Source organism: Phyllobates terribilis, unplaced genomic scaffold (genome assembly GCF_046119375.1).
Source record: "Phyllobates terribilis strain yellow unplaced genomic scaffold, ASM4611937v1 Scaffold_2__4_contigs__length_985480577, whole genome shotgun sequence".
In the NCBI taxonomy this organism is placed as follows: Eukaryota; Metazoa; Chordata; class Amphibia; order Anura; family Dendrobatidae; genus Phyllobates; species Phyllobates terribilis.
In genome coordinates, this window is record NW_027362762.1 from 160,469,186 (window position 1) to 160,485,656 (window position 16,471).

General features: G+C 38.1%; 1 protein-coding gene across 1 annotated transcript in view; it reads right to left on the reverse strand.

Moving 5' to 3' along the window:
- Positions 1–811: 811 nt before the first annotated feature.
- The window catches only part of COL2A1 (collagen type II alpha 1 chain), a 61,050-nt gene continuing 45,390 nt past the window's right edge, over positions 812–16,471 (reverse strand). The window contains exons 37-54 of the mRNA XM_073663190.1: positions 15,804–15,857; positions 15,437–15,490; positions 14,955–15,062; positions 14,538–14,591; positions 11,788–11,841; positions 11,476–11,637; positions 10,900–11,007; positions 7,550–7,657; positions 7,062–7,115; positions 6,579–6,686; positions 5,085–5,138; positions 4,249–4,356; positions 3,638–3,691; positions 3,438–3,545; positions 3,055–3,343; positions 2,165–2,352; positions 1,725–1,967; positions 812–1,395 (exon numbers count right to left, since the gene is read on the reverse strand). Of these exons, the coding sequence (XP_073519291.1) occupies positions 1,249–1,395; positions 1,725–1,967; positions 2,165–2,352; positions 3,055–3,343; positions 3,438–3,545; positions 3,638–3,691; positions 4,249–4,356; positions 5,085–5,138; positions 6,579–6,686; positions 7,062–7,115; positions 7,550–7,657; positions 10,900–11,007; positions 11,476–11,637; positions 11,788–11,841; positions 14,538–14,591; positions 14,955–15,062; positions 15,437–15,490; positions 15,804–15,857 (2,055 nt within the window). The 3' untranslated portion in view covers positions 812–1,248. The remainder of the gene's footprint in view (positions 1,396–1,724; positions 1,968–2,164; positions 2,353–3,054; positions 3,344–3,437; positions 3,546–3,637; positions 3,692–4,248; positions 4,357–5,084; positions 5,139–6,578; positions 6,687–7,061; positions 7,116–7,549; positions 7,658–10,899; positions 11,008–11,475; positions 11,638–11,787; positions 11,842–14,537; positions 14,592–14,954; positions 15,063–15,436; positions 15,491–15,803; positions 15,858–16,471) is intronic.

The window sequence follows — 16,471 nt, forward strand, 5'->3', positions numbered from 1 at the left end:
ATGAGAAGAGAAAATAAAGTACAGTAAGACAATTATTTCACAAGAAAGATTAGTGTTGGTGTTGGACATGTTTACTAGCCTACCATGCTGAAAATCAGTATTGCAAAATAAAAAAAAAATATCTATTTTACATATACAAAATAGTACATATTCTTATTTAATCCGTTACGGTCTTGCTTTCCCCCCCAACCCCCTCTGGCCAAAAATGTCTACCTGTTTGTCCCTTAAAGTCAGAAATACTTAGAATTTTAGGATAAAAATTCAGGGATCAACAATTTACATACATAATTGGGAAAACAACAAAGATATAATTTTGAATGGCTTTGACCTAAATAATATAAATCATCCACTTGCCCACTACAATACTGATTTTATTGACTCTAGCTGCTAAACTTTGGCATTGTCCACGTTCCACCATAAAATAGCAACATTAAAGTCACCATTTTCTATTCCACTGATTCCTCATGATCCTTGATCTTTGATCCATCTTAGTCTTCAACTAAACCCAGAAACATAAGGGAGGCACCTTATCTTGATGAAACAAGCCATGATCTCTCCATCCATGTCTGGAGCATCTACTGTGTGTTTAGTTCAGCTTCAAGATTAAACTTGTGTCTTTATAGTTGTTTAGTTAGTGTGAGGTAGCTTAAACCCGGGAAGTTTTAGATTTTGCCCTAAACTTCCTTCATCTCATATTGGAAATGAAAAAAACAAAAACAAAGGGCAGGCGAACTTGAAATCCTGGAACTTTTTTGTTTTGCTATCTACAGTATAATAAAAAAAAAGTAAAAAGAACAAAGCTCAGATCAACTTGTACTTTCCAAAAAAGTTATTTTTATATCAGTTGATGTTACAAAATACAAACTTTTTTACAACAATAGCACCATTTCATTCAATGACACACAGTACTTCTGCTGGAATACACTGTGAGGGGGGGAGGGTCGCTTTAAACTGCACTTCGTACATCGGTTTAGGAGGGGGGCCTTCAATCATGCCAGTTAGTGTCACACCTTCACCTGACCCATAGGTCTTACAGGAAGACAATAAATAAATAATACCTTGATTTTATTCCGTAGTCTGCCCAGTTCTGGCCTTGCAATACAAAATAAAATGTCCAAAATGTAAGCGCGTGGATGAATGGAAATTTGGGATCGGTTCAGCCATTCAGTGCAGAAGTCCTAAAAGTGATTGGAAAGTACTCAGGTCCTTAGGGTTTTTATTTATTTTTATTTACTTTTTTTTTGGTTTTTACAAGAAGCAAACTGGGCCAATGTCAACGCCAAATTCCTGATCAGCTCCACCAATATCCATAGGTGCAATGTCTACAATGGGCAGGCGGGAAGTTTTCTGTGTCCTGTATTCTATAACTGTCTTGCCCCATTTGCCAGTGTGTTTCTGAAATAAATAAGAAACAATAGTTAGTTGAAAAATAAAATATATATCAACTCAATGTCCTTAAAACAGACTCAATATACTGGGAGGCTGAGAGATATTCCTGCAATTTCTTTCACATTATTGTCATTTAGTCTTTCAGTTACATCCCGGACTCAAACTCTACTAAAATGGAAAACGTTTGGTGCAATATAGCTTCTATACACTATGGTGCCCTTTACACAAGGCTAGAATAAGACATAGATTTGCTTTTGCTTAATATACATTTATATGACCCTCATGGTTTATACTCTTTAATATATTTTCTTGAGTATTTCTAGATTTTTATTTACCTTGCAGCCATCTTCCAAGGCGGTGTATGTAAATCGGCTGTTGCCCTCAGCTCTGATCTCAACATCATTGGATCCCTGAAGCAGGAGAGCCTTTTTCAGGTTGCCTGAGGCCTCTTCCATGAAAGCTATACTGTTCTTGCAGTGGTAGGTGATGTTCTGTGATGCATCAGTAGACAGCAAGCGCAGGAAGGTCATCTGGATACTGGCAGTATTGGGTGCAGAGCTGTCTTCACCATAGCTGAACTGCAGTTACACAGACAAAAATAAAAGTAAGTTGGTGACCAACAAAGAAATAAGAAAGGGAACATTAACAGTGATGAAGATACTATTATCAATACGTTGATGTACATAGAGGAAAGTTCCATTAAAGTTGTATTCATTTAGTGAATTTGTTAACAGCTGTAGATTATACAAAAATAGGAAGATAGAAAAGAACTTACTTGGAATCCACCATTGATGGTCTCTCCAAACCAGATGTGCTTCTTGTCCTTGGTCTTGCTTGTCCACCAGTTCTTCTTGGGTATCTTGGTTGGGTTGGGGTATACACATGTTTCTCCACTTTCCATGTTACAGAAGACTTTAATGGCATCCACAGTGCAACCCTGGTTGGGATCAATCCAGTAGTCACCTGCAAAGAATAATCGTGACACTTAAAAGAGAAGTCTTCATTTTTCTGCTTTAGGTGTCTCATTATTTCAACATAATTTTTTTTTACACAAAATTCTACAATCCTGATCTAAAAACCTAAACTCAAACACAGACTGAATTTATCATATGGGTAGACTGGGTGTCTACTCAAGGCAGCACATACATTGTATCTGGTACTGTGGTAAAAGCACTTTATACCTTGCCATGAATTAAATTAAATAGTCTCTCATATACTAATTTTTAAACTTATAGGAGGAAAAGTCATCAATTTCAGTTTGGTGGCAACACTACCATCAGCTTTTTGCAATTCCATAGTGTACAGAGCTGATCAATGTTTAATGGCTATTCTCAGGCACTGCAGCTCAGCTCCTAATGAAGTGAATGGGAGCTGAGCTGCAGTACCTAAGTCCTGCACTTGATACTGAGATGCAGTGCTGTTCCGGCTCTGTACATTGTATACATCTGGACGCAGTGGAGGCTTCAAACAGCTGATTAGTGGGGTTGCCGGGTGTTGAACCCCAATCAATCTGATATTGATGACCTATCCTAGGAATGGTTAATCAATATAGAAGTCCTCAGCAACCTCTTTTAGTTTTTCAGAAAGTGCTTTTGAATTTTGGAATGGAATGGTTATATGGAAGTTTAAGAAGACACAGATTTTTTATGATTGTTTTATACATACCACTCTTCCAATCAGGATGGCACAGTTTCAGGTCACGGCAAGTACGAGCTGGGTTCTTCTTGCTACCATCTGGGCTACGAATGCTCTCGATTTGGTTGTTCAGTGACTTAAGAGTGGCATCAACCTCAACATCATGTTGGCGAAGATTACTAGAGGCCTGGTCAGCACGCATATAACGCATAGGATCAGGTCCTTTCTCAGGTTGAGATAGGCCAGCAAATGCAGACATGTCAATGCCAGGGCCAGGAGGACCAGGAGGACCAGGTGGACCAGGTTGACCAGGAGGACCCTATTAACAAAACCACAAGAAGAATTTTATCACTATCAAACTATACTTCATTATTGTAAATGATTCACATAAACATGACATTATCTATACTTACAGCAGGGCCAGTTTCACCACCACGACCACGGGGACCAGGTGGACCAATTGGACCAGGCAGACCATTAGAACCGTCTTTTCCAGAAGGACCAACAGGGCCAGGAGGACCCTAAATAGATTAAAATAAGATATATTATTGATGTTGTTCAATTTGACCCTTTGTCTAATATTATTTTGTTTTCAGATATATTCAAAACTTACTCTTGGACCAGAAGGACCGGCAGAACCAGTAGCACCTTGATCACCAGCAGTACCCTAAAAGTAAAAAAAATAAAATATAAGGCACTTACATTGTAAGGCTAGGGTCACACAAGCGATTTTCTCTCATCCGAGAAAATTTGTCTTATTATGCTAATCAAACTGCAATCAGACTCTGATCAGAGTTTGATCAGTGCGGGATCCATTTTACTAGGAGAATTAAAAAAAAAAGTTTCTACAACTTCTCCATTCAGTCTGTCTGTGAAAATCACCACATTCGGATGTCATCCGAGTGCGGACCAATGTTTCCAAAGGACCCATAGACATGAATGGGTGGGTGCCATCCATTGGACACAAATCGTACATGCTGAAGTGGTCCGAGGAATAAATTGGACATGTGCACGGCCTCATTGAATAACACTGGTTGAGTACGATCCGATGTTTTATCGGATCACTTGGACCGAACTTTCAGTCATCTGCATGAGCCCTAAGAATGATGGAAATGCTTGTGATTTAATTCAAGGAATGTCAATGGATCAAATGGCATTCATTGTCTGTATGTACAATAAGCTACAGATTCTCATGTAAATATGTGTTTTTCCAGCTATACTTACTGGAGGTCCGGGAAGACCCTGAAGACCAGTGAATCCTCTGTGTCCCTTTTGTCCTCTCTCTCCAGCTTCACCACCCTCACCCTTGTCACCACGTGGACCTTGAGGACCCTAAAATACAGATTAGTGTTAACAAGTTATAAATAAAAATTCTATGACCTGATAAATTTTAAGTTTCACACCAAAGATTTTACATTTGATGCATATGTATATGTATTGATTCATATGTATTTCCATTACACGGAAACCTTTCTATTTTAACAATTTTGAAATAAATTGGAGCACGCATGTAAAGTATGGACCCCGCTAGAAATTCTCTAAACTGAATTTGAATGGAGTTTGTATGTTCTCCCCGTGTTTTCGTGGGTTTCCTCCAGGTTCTCCAGTTTCCTTCCACAATTCAAAGACATACTGATAGGGAATCTAGATTGTGAGCCCCAATGGGGACAATGATGATGATGTCTGTAAAGCGCTGTGGAATATGATGGCGCTATATAAGCAAAGCATAATAGAAAAGTCTTGGAAAACACCCAACATCACTTTAAGGCTGGGTTTCTAATTTTCAGTTTTTTTTCATGCAGTTTTTGAAATAAGAACCAGAGCAGAAACGGATCATAAGTGGAAGCCACCTGTAAAGAAAGGACTGAGACTTCTCTTTCTCCTGAATCCACTTCTAGTTTTTAGCTTGAAAAACTGCATAAAAAAACCTAATATGTGAATGCAGCCTAATTTTGCTGTTACTGTGAATACTAGTTATTTTATAGCATTATTGTGGCATTAATGCATGTAAATTCCTATGTCAATCTTTCACAATACATATAAAAAAACAATATACGTACAGCCAGACCACGAGCTCCAGCAGGACCAGATGGGCCCAAAGGACCTTGGGGACCCTAAAAAAGAAAACAAAATGGTAAATATATTGTTATAAGGTGTTGTTATGTAGTTATGGTTTCCTTAAAGTCATTTGTTAAGAAAGATTTGGATAATTTTTACAAGCCATGAGTATACCTATGGTTGTAGACAACAGAAAGCGGGGGCAAAATAGCAATCTGTATTTCTTATGTTATTCATTATTGTTACTAGTCATTATTAATATAATTTCTCCACAAAAATTCTGAAGGAGGTAGTGTGGGGAAGTGGCCAAAATGGTAGTAGTAGGTACAATTATTAATTTAGGGTGAGAGGTATGACCACTTTAAATTAAAAAGTATAGTATGAGATTAAGATGCATTAAATATGCTGTATATTTTTGTAAAAATACTCTCTCAAGAATCATCTATATTGTTTAAATCATTATGTAGTTTATACACATCTTATGACTCCATTCCTTCTGTGTATAATTGATACTGGACGTCAGATGTTATTCCTTCTTATGATAACAGTGTGTACTGTACAGCATTGTACTGTAATACATTGGTCAACCATAACAATAAATCCTAATATTGTATGACCAATTCATCTCCAGCTCATCGAGGACCGCTGAAGGTGTCTTGTGATATCTGGAACTAGGACATTAGCAGCAGATCCTTTAGATTCTGTAATTTGCAAGGTGTGGCCTCCATGGATCAAACTTATTTTCCCAGCATATCCCACAGATGCTTGATCAGATAGACATCTGGGGAATTTAGAGGCCAAATCATAACCTTGGCATTGGAGGTCAAGTCATGTTTCTTAATCCATTTCTGAACATATTTTGCAGTGTGACAAGGTGAATTATCCTATTGAAAACGTCCATAGTCAATAGAGAATACTGTTCCTATGAAGGGATATAACTTGGTCTCTTCAATGTTTAGGGGGATGGTCAATGTAACATCCACAAAAAGCCAAGGCCGAAAAGGTCTCCCAGCTATACATTCTTATTCTTGTAGTGCAATTTGGTGCCATCTCTTCTCGAGGCAAGTGATGCACAAACATTAGGCCAACCAGATGATGTAAAAGAAGACATGACCCATCAGACCACTTCTGATGCTCACCTGCCCATTGTAGGCACCTTTGTCAATAGACAAGGATAGTATGAGCGCTCTCACTCATCTGTGGCTAAACAGCCCCATATTCAGCAAGTTGCAATGCTCTGTGTGCTGACACTTTTCTACCAATTTGTGCTACAGTACCTCTTTTGTGGGATCAGACCAGAGGTACAGATTCTCATGAGCTCAGATCCGTATGCTTGCCCAATATTTCTGCTTCTAACACATTATATTTAAGAATTGACTGTTCTCTCGTTGCCTAATACATCCCACCCACTGATATCAATTAACACAATCAATTTTCCAGGTCACTTTAAGACAGAAAACCTATGTCAAATCCTGTCAAATGAAGAAGATGCTTACAGATTCTCCTCTGTCTCCTTGTTTTCCAGTTGGGCCAACAGGGCCAGGGGCACCAGGGGAACCGGGAGCACCAGGAGCGCCAAGAGGGCCAGTCTCACCACGGTCACCCTGTAGGGATAAAAGAAAATGGTGGATGATTTTTAGAAATCATGTAATGGATATTAATGTTTAATATTATCTTTTGTGTTTACTATATAACATCAATAATGTGGCTAACGTGCAATGATTGAATTATCTTTATTATCATTATTTCACACCAGATTAATTATTTTTTCTATGTGAGTGATAGTGAGACAAAATCTATTTTATTAGGAATATAGTATGCATGTATCAGATAGTTTAGTATGGCTTAGTATACCATAGTATCTGTTCACAATTACTAGAATGTAAAACAATATATTTACTTAATAAAATTGCAAATTAAAGTGGTTGTAATGTCACCATGATGCAATCTAAAAGAGATTATGTACTAATCAATCTTACCTTCACACCAAGAGAACCATCACGGCCAGGAGGACCATCAGATCCAGGGTTACCCTTAGGAAAAATAATAGTATTTGGTCCATTGTTAATCCTTTTTGTTGATATCAGTTTTATGTTTCAATACAATTATATAGTTTTTTTAATTAACCACCATTTGGTCTGGATTAGTGGATATTTACACCACAGTGTTATTAAGTGGTGTCTCTAGAAAAACTTAACAAGGTGTTACAGGCCAGCCTGTGACATCATGAAGAACATGTGGCTGTATACCTGGCATTATTTATTTTCTGCATGTAGCTTGTGCATCCTGGGTAGGTCATCATGCCACTTATTAGAAATCAGCAATGTGTGAAAATAATGGTTCTAAACTTTTTGCACAAATTTAACCAGAAAATACTAAGTCAGTCATATGTTACGTGGTTATGAAACTCGTTGCATAACGTGCTGGATTTAATACTTAATATTATGTATCAAAATTTTGGACTTACTTCACGTCCAGGCTCTCCAGCAGGTCCAGTCAAACCAGGTGGGCCAACAGGGCCTGGGGGTCCACGGTCACCAGCACCTCCTGAGCTTCCTTGTTTTCCAGGCTCACCCTAAAAAACATTTGATTTATATCAGATCATTCAGAATATAATCAAATACAAGCATGAACAGTCAAGGCACAGCTTAACAGGGGTCACCATTTTAAAAACTTGATATATTATGTGGGGTGAAACTAAGAAGTAAAAAAATCTAAAAAAAAGAGTGCAATACATCATCATGGACATGGATATTAATATGTATTACTGTATGTTCAAATATGGCAGAAAAAAACATTATAGACTATGCACCAAAATCCACATGTGTTATAGGAGTTAAATCAGTGGGGAAAATCCACTGAAATTATTGATAGACTGCGCATTTTAAAATCTGTAGCGCAGGTGAATTTCCGTATGGAAATTTTCCGGATTGTGTGGATGAGATTTTTTATCTCTGTTGCTACTTTAATCCTGTGTGTATTTTCTGTTTGCAAATATGGACAGAGAACCTGCAGCAAATCTGCAACATGTGAACAAGCCTCTACAGATCAAGAACTGGCTTTATCAGTTAAGATTAGGAATTGAGTTTTACTTGACTATGGTTGTCCTGACTCCAATGGATCCATGAAAATGATAGAGGCTTGATTATTAATAACTTTACAAGAAGTCAACAGTAATCTTCTGTGCAGTTTTAGGGTTCACTCACACTGTCGTAAAACACGGCCAAGTGCTATCTGATGTTTTATTCAATGTTATACTATGGGGCAGTGCAGATCTGCGATTACTTTCTCTCGATTCGGCATGAGAAAACAATCGCAGCATGCTGAGAGTGGCAACATTATTCTTTTAAAATCCATACAGAAATGACACATCTTTAATACAATAGTGAAAATGTATCTATAAATTGTGATTACAAGTTGGATTTGGAAACTATCAATAACTGTGTCTATATGATCCCCGTGACAAAGCATGAGGTGAAACGTGTGTTGGGGTGTGGCCATCCATTTAGAAGTTGGGAATTATTGGTTGGATACTGGAATATTGGAAAGTCTTATACACTATCACTACCTATTTATGCGAAGTGTGTTAGTTCTTATACATGACTTATATAAAATAATTTATGGCAGACTTATACAACAAATTTATATACAGTGCCTACAAGTAGTATTCAACCCCCTGCAGATTTAGCTGGTTTGATAAGATGCAAATAAGTTAGAGCCTTCAAACTGCAAACGAGAGTAGGTTTTATGAACAGAAGCATAAATCTTACAAACCAAAAAGTTATGTTGCTCAGTTGAATTTTATTAAATTTTAAACATAAAAGTGTGGGTCAATTATTATACAACCCCTATGTTTAATATTTTGTGGAATAACCCTTGTTTGCAATTACAGCTAATAATCGTCTTTTATAAGACCTGATCAGGCCGGCACAGGTCTGTGGAGTTATCTTGGCCCACTCCTCCATGCAGATCTTCTCCAAGTTATCTAGGTTCTTTGGGTGTCTCATGTGGACCTTATTCTTGAGCTCCTTCCACAAGTTTTCAATTGGGTTAAGGTCAGGAGACTGACTAGGCCACTCCAACACCTTGACTTTTTCCCTCTTGAACCAGGCCTTGGTTTTCTTGGCTGTGTGCTTTGGGTCGTTGTCTTGTTGGAAGATGAAATTACGACCCATCTTAAGATCCTTGATGGAGGAGCGGAGGTTCTTGGCCAAAATCTCCAGGTAGGCCGTGCTATCCATCTTCCCATGGATGCGGACCAGATGGCCAGGCCCCTTGGCAGAGAAACAGCCCCACAGCATGATGCTGCCACCACCATGCTTGACTGTAGGGATGGTATTCTTGGGGTCGTATGCAGTGCCATCCAGTCTCCAAACGTCACGTGTGTGGTTGGCACCAAAGATCTCGATCTTGGTCTCATCAGACCATAGAACCTTGAACCAGTCTGTCTCAGAGTCCTCCAAGTGATCATGAGCAAACTGTAGACGAGCCTTGACATGACGCTTTGAAAGTAAAGGTACCTTACGGGCTCGTCTGGAACGGAGACCATTGCGGTGGAGTACGTTACTTATGGTATTGACTGAAACCAATGTCCCCACTGCCATGAGATCTTCCCGGAGCTCCTTCCTTGTTGTCCTTGGGTTAGCCTTGACTCTTCGGACAAGCCTGGCCTCGGCACGGGAGGACACTTTCAAAGGCTGTCCTGGCCGTGGAAGGCTAACAGTAGTTCCATAAGCCTTCCACTTATGGATGATGCTCCCAACAGTGGAGACAGGTAGGCCCAACTCCTTGGAAAGGGTTTTGTACCCCTTGCCAGCCTTGTGACCCTCCACGATCTTGTCTCTGATGGCCTTGGAATGTTCCTTTGTCGACCATGTCTGAGTGCTGTTCACAAGTTTGGGGAGGGTCTTAAATAGTCAGAAAAGGCTGGCAAAAGAGATCTTTAATCCACACATGTGAAGCTCATTATTCTTGGTGCCTGAACTACTTCTTAATACTTTTGGGGGACCAAACAGAATTCTTGTGGTTTGAGGGGTTGAATAATAAATGACACTCTGAATTAACTTTTAACGTTTTTAAAAAAACAAAAAACTAAAACAAAATTTGCTGCAGTGCATTTCCCACTTCCAGGCTGATCTACAGTACAAATGTCACAATGCCAAGTTAATTCCGCATGTGTCAACCAGCTAAATCTGCAGGGGGTTGAATACTACTTGTAGGCACTGTATATATATATATATATATATATATATATATATATATATATATATATATCCATTTTTCAAGATTACGGCTTTAATTTTGAAGTCTGTATATGTATTTCTCTGATTTCCCTATTTCTATAAAACTTTTTTAGATGTTTTTGATATAAATGGCATGTTTTTTATTGTATTGTACCTGCTGGTATGATTTATGTTTCTACATATTATTAAAACAAAGTCTTGGGCATTAATTTTGATTTTGTTAAAAAAAATTTTTATCCTGTTTGGTCAAGTATCTACATTTGTGGAATGAGCTCGTTACACATCTTACTCTCTCCATAATGTAGACGTTGTCCTAAATAAAGTTACATAGTTACATAGGTTGAAAAAAGACTTAGGTCCATCCAGTTCAACCTTCCTCCACGAATTGTACTTTTGAGCTCCAGGTATATACTTATAACATACCTATAATGCTCAAGTATAAAGTATTTTTATACTGCATGATAAAAAAAGACACTTTTGGAATATGAAGGAAATTTGTATTATTACTGTCATACAAGAGTATTTACAAGGTCATTCCATAAAAACAATTATATCTTGTATAAATCATACTTACAGATGGTCCAGGAAGACCAGGGAAACCTCTCTCACCACGCTGACCAGGCAAACCAACAATACCACGCTGTCCAGCCAAACCTTGAGGACCAGGAGGACCATCAGGACCCTAAAAACAAGAATCATGTTTAAAGTTACAATATGTGTATTGGTTCAGAAGCAACAAGCAGCTCAATAACAGCGAGAAAGTAATAGTCAATACTGCTAAATAAAGCTACTATTATCTGTTTTATGCTAAAACAGAAAAATGAGGCTGAATTAAACTGCGTTTGCAATGATCACTTGGCATCTGCTCTGTGAAAGCTTTTAGTACACATGTTATACATAAACAAAGGTTCCCGTTCACTCAACAGAGGTCAAATAAGTGTGTCCTTGAGGACTCCATCATTTTTCTTTAACATGGCAGCTTACATGCATATCGAAAGATCAGGAAGAATAGCTATTGGACAAATGAGTGTTTGCCCGATAGCTATGGTTTATGGCCTCCTTAAGTCTTTCAGACATACAGTCAAGTGCTACTTCTTGCCTCCAACAGAAAATTGGATTATTATCACAATGAGTGTGTCTGAATACTCACATTAGGACCATCTTCACCAGGCTCTCCCTTCTCACCAGGAGCTCCAGCAGGACCCTGAAGACCTGGATCACCAGCACGGCCAGGGGGACCACCATCACCACGGGCACCCTTAGGCCCATCTTTTCCAGAACCACCAGGTGGACCAGGGGGACCGGGGTTTCCCTGTGAAATATAAGTGTTTTACAACTTAGTTGTTAGGAAATATGGCAGGTAGCATATCATTTATGACCGGGTACATGATAGGGATATATAAGCTCGGTGATATTAATATGTACATTATTTAAGATGTATAAATTAAATCAAGTTTCTTACATTGGAGCCAGGGGGACCAACTCTGCCTGCAGCACCAGGGAATCCAGTAGCACCCTAAAAAGAAGAAAATATGATTTAATCACAACCATTCTATACACCATTTCCATTACCATATAGTTAAAAGGAGAACTGTACTCTGTTTCACGAGAACTTATTATCCAAGTCCCAAAGAATATATTTATCATATCTGATATATCTGTGTCCTTTTAAGAATTGGTAAATGTATGTCTTGTATCACCATTGTGATTATACAACTATGATAGTCTAAATTCACATGACTCGCCCCCTGAAGAAGTGTGGACGAAACGCGCGTCGTTCGTCGGGGCAGAGGGACGAAGGACAGACTCAGCCTTATACTTTACCCAGTAAGTTGCACAACATAGAACGCATTTAGGTATCATACTGCACCACCAATTTTGTCTATCACGGATGTAGCTGTTAGTTTGATGGGTGAATAAAACTATAGGTGTGTAGCTAAAGGTAGGCAGAATTTGTTTTTTAACCTACATGGGGTTGATAGCCTCTGATAGACACTTATCTATACACAACTTTCATATTATTCAAATGTTGTTGTATAATTCTTTCTACAATAGCCTTTTTTCTGACGATGATTGATTTCCTATGAGGGGACTATGGTAACCCTTTATGCACATGCACTTTAATACTGTATTTCAATATATTTTTCTATTTTGACTATCCTTGTGGTACACCTATATGCTATCCAACAGCCTGACCAATTCTATACCATAAAAAAAAACATTTTTTCTTTGATTATTACATGCATTGTAATATGTATCTATCTATATAATTTGATTCTGTAGGGGATACTATGCATTGATAATTCACGTCTAGTTTCTCTCTGTGCTATCTATAAGTGTGCATTTGGTAAAGAAATGTTTCTGTACTGGGCTGACAATCCTTGCATCTCTCACATAAGAGGTATCTGTTTTTAAATTAGGTCATTGCATTTTGATTTTTTCAATAAAATATATTGTTTTCTATTCCTCCAAAAGTGGTTGAGGATTTTTTGCTGAGCTGCATAGTTTGATTTATAATAAATTCACATATGACCTATTTTCTCTACTTACAACAATATAAAGCAATAGAACAACCAATATTAACAAAACAAAGGCTCGTTTATCAAGAGTAAGCAATAATAACTTATTTGGTATATGTCAGTTTTCTTAAAGTGGCACTGTATTATTTTGGTTGGGCAACTGAATATGTAATACATTAGATTAAAGGCATTTTTAATCTTTTTTGCCTCCCAGTAAATCTCAGTGAATCACTTAAATGAACATCGTCTAGATAAATGAACAGGCTGAGAAAATTGGTTGGGGTCAAATCTATCCTTTTATAAAAAAATATGTGGTTGCATTATTAATATGTGACCTTTTTGCGATATTTATCGACTTACTTTTTTTGTGATGCCACATTTTTACAAAGTTATCAACTAACATAAAACTAATATAAGAATGACTTCATTTGCAGAAATATCTGCCTTTATGCCGAACAGTGCTTAAAGGTCCTGGAAAAAGGCAGATACATTGTCCATGAAGCGTAAATCAATGATATAAGAAGTCTATTGCCACATGTATGCATTTATTTTTTTTCAACAATGATCATGAAAGGGTTCACAGTAATCAGCATTAATGGAATTATTTGTTATCCTTCACTTTAATGTCAGCAGCACATTTCCTGTATAAAGGTCAGGAGGCACAGACGACCAATGATATTCCTTGTTGTCATAAAATAAACAATCAATGACTTTTTCTCGCTTGTCATTAAACTTCTGAACAGGTTTACATTGTGATCGGGAGAAATCATACAACCTGTCATTTATACGAACAATCATTCTGCTGAACACTGCCGTGTGAAAGGGCCTTAAAGGGAATCTGTCATGAGGTTTTTGCTACCACATCTGATGGCAGCATAATGTAGGGACAGATACCCCGATTCCAGCAATGTATTACTTACTGGGCTGCTTGCTGTAGTTTTGATAGAATCAGTGTTTTATCTGCTGCAGATCTAGCAGTTCTCTGAATGCTGAGCTCTACATAACTCCGCCCTCACCACTGATTGATAGATTTCTGTGTACACTGTGCATAAGCAGAAAATTGCCAATCAGTAGTGGTGGTGGGTTTATACAGAGGTCACGACCTCTGTATAAACCCACCACCACTACTGATTGGCAACTTTCTGCCTATGCACAGTGTACACAGAAATCTATCAATTGGAGGACTACATGGCAACAGGTCTACTAGTCCTCTAGTGACAATCTCATGCTGATAAAAATATAATTTTATCAAAACTACAGCAAGCAGCCTAGTAAGTGACACATCACTGGAATCAGAGTCTCTGCCTCTACATACCAGTGGCTGTACAGTAAAAATGTGGTGCCCTCACACGAACCGGAGTTTGCTTCTGGATTTTCAGACAGAAAATCCATGGTAGAACACCTTAGTAACAAAGTGTATGACGTTTCTACAGAGTTCATCCACACACTTTTAGTTGGGCATTGACCCATGAAAATTTTCTGCACTAAAGCCGTTGTTATATAAAATGTACTTTATGAAACCATCAGAAGTGCCACTTGCACTGTCCACGGGATTAAATACTATAGTTTTCTGGCTTGAATCCAAGTGTCATTGTCTGAGTTAAGATCTGTACATTCTTATTGTAGATGTTGGAAGGAATGTGCTCTGGAGTTAGTAGCTTAGTACTGCCAATAAAAAGAATAATACACTTACAGATGGACCTTGGGCACCACGAGCTCCTTTAGGACCATTTACACCAGTTGGACCCTAGAATAAGGAAAACATTGAACATGTTACATATTTGATGTGACATTTTGCTGCAAACAATAATCTTCCATCTTGCATGCTTAATAGACCAGAGAATTTGTGTAGGAATATACAATTTAGTCCGGTTTCACACATCTGTGATGCACAGACTGGTATTGTTCTGATCCGAACTCAGCAGCCTCATATATGCTTGAGAAACTGCCGGGGTCAAGTCAGGCGATGACGATTTTTCCAAATATCTGCTAGTAAAATGGAAGCATTTACAGGTACAATATGTCCTTGATATGTGTATTGTGATGTTTTTATTTCTGGATTTAGTTTTCATATTTTATTAGCTATTAATTTTAGAAGGAAAATACAAACCTGTGGACCTGGAGCGCCAGATGGGCCTTGTGGACCAGGAGCACCAGCATCACCCTTCTGACCAGATTCTCCCTGCTCACCCTTGACACCAGGTTGACCATCACCACCCTACAATGCAAAGGAGAAAACATCTCAGAACAAATACTACGAAGACAAAAGTTATGGAATTACAACATCTGTTAATCTCTTCGAATCAGTAAGTAATCCTTCCATGAGTGGATCCCAAGAAGGTGGAATTTTGAATGTCTAATCAAACGCTTCAATGGCCATTGAGCTATATATTCACTGCATTTTTTCTCCTCCTTACCCATGTGAACATCCTAATGGTCATATTCATACACACCACTTAAACTATCATACTTAAATAAGGCTATTGACTTGATGCCCTCCTTGATGTTTATTGGTATACAATTTCCAAATAATAGAGGAAGTTATCATTTATCCTGTATAGAATTTAATTTATCAAATGGTATTATACTTACAGGTGGACCAGCAAAACCAGCAGGGCCAGGTGGACCAGTCTCACCACGATCACCCTAGAGAAGAGACAATCATGTTATAACCTGCTATAATTCATAAAGTAAGGTTGACATACAAAAAAAATCCAAAAATATTCAACTGTATTGTTAACCTGTTTTCTGATACTAAACAATAAGACAACAATTGGCTGAATATTAATTATTAAAAATGAAAATACTATCTGGCACTAATCTAGTATTAAAGCTTAACATGGTGGAATAAGTAGAAGTTGATATTTTATTTAGTCTACCAACTGGTGATACTAGTCTTTCTATGAAGGAAGCACCAGAATACTAATGATAACATATTCTAAATGCAAAATGTACTTACAGGAGCACCACGAGTGCCAACAATGCCAACTGGGCCTGGAGGACCAGATTCTCCCTAAAAGATAAAGAAACAACAATTCATTTCCTCAGTCCACCAAATCTACAACAAAAGTAATGATACATTCAGTATTATGTATACTAGGTGTTTTGCATTTGTTTTAGTTTGCTTTGATTTTTTATTATATATGTATTTCTGTTTTATACAAGAGACAGATATTTAGAACTACTTTCGAAAAATAAACTAAGTTAGCTGTGTAGATGGACTTCATGGTAAGGTTCATATACTTTAGAGCAGGGGTCTTCAACCTGTGAATTGGGAGCCATATGTGGCTCACGGGCCCATGATGTGTGGTTAGCAACTGTCTGTCAGAAGTTGCATTACACCAGGTCTATCAAACAGCTATGAAGAGCAGGTCTCCAGATGGTGACTTTTGTGAGTAGCCCTGCACAGAAGAGCAGATCTGGAGGCACATAGACCGGCTTAAGAGTTGTAGATATATATCAAATATGGTAAGCTGGACATAGGATGATACTGCCAGATAGAGGGGTGCTTGAAGCTGGATGCAGTAGTGTGGTGGCAGTGCCTAATGCAAGAATACCAAATGGGGGTAAGGTAACCCCCATTTGGTATGGGGTTACCTTACCCTACGGAACCTTTGGATGTCAGCA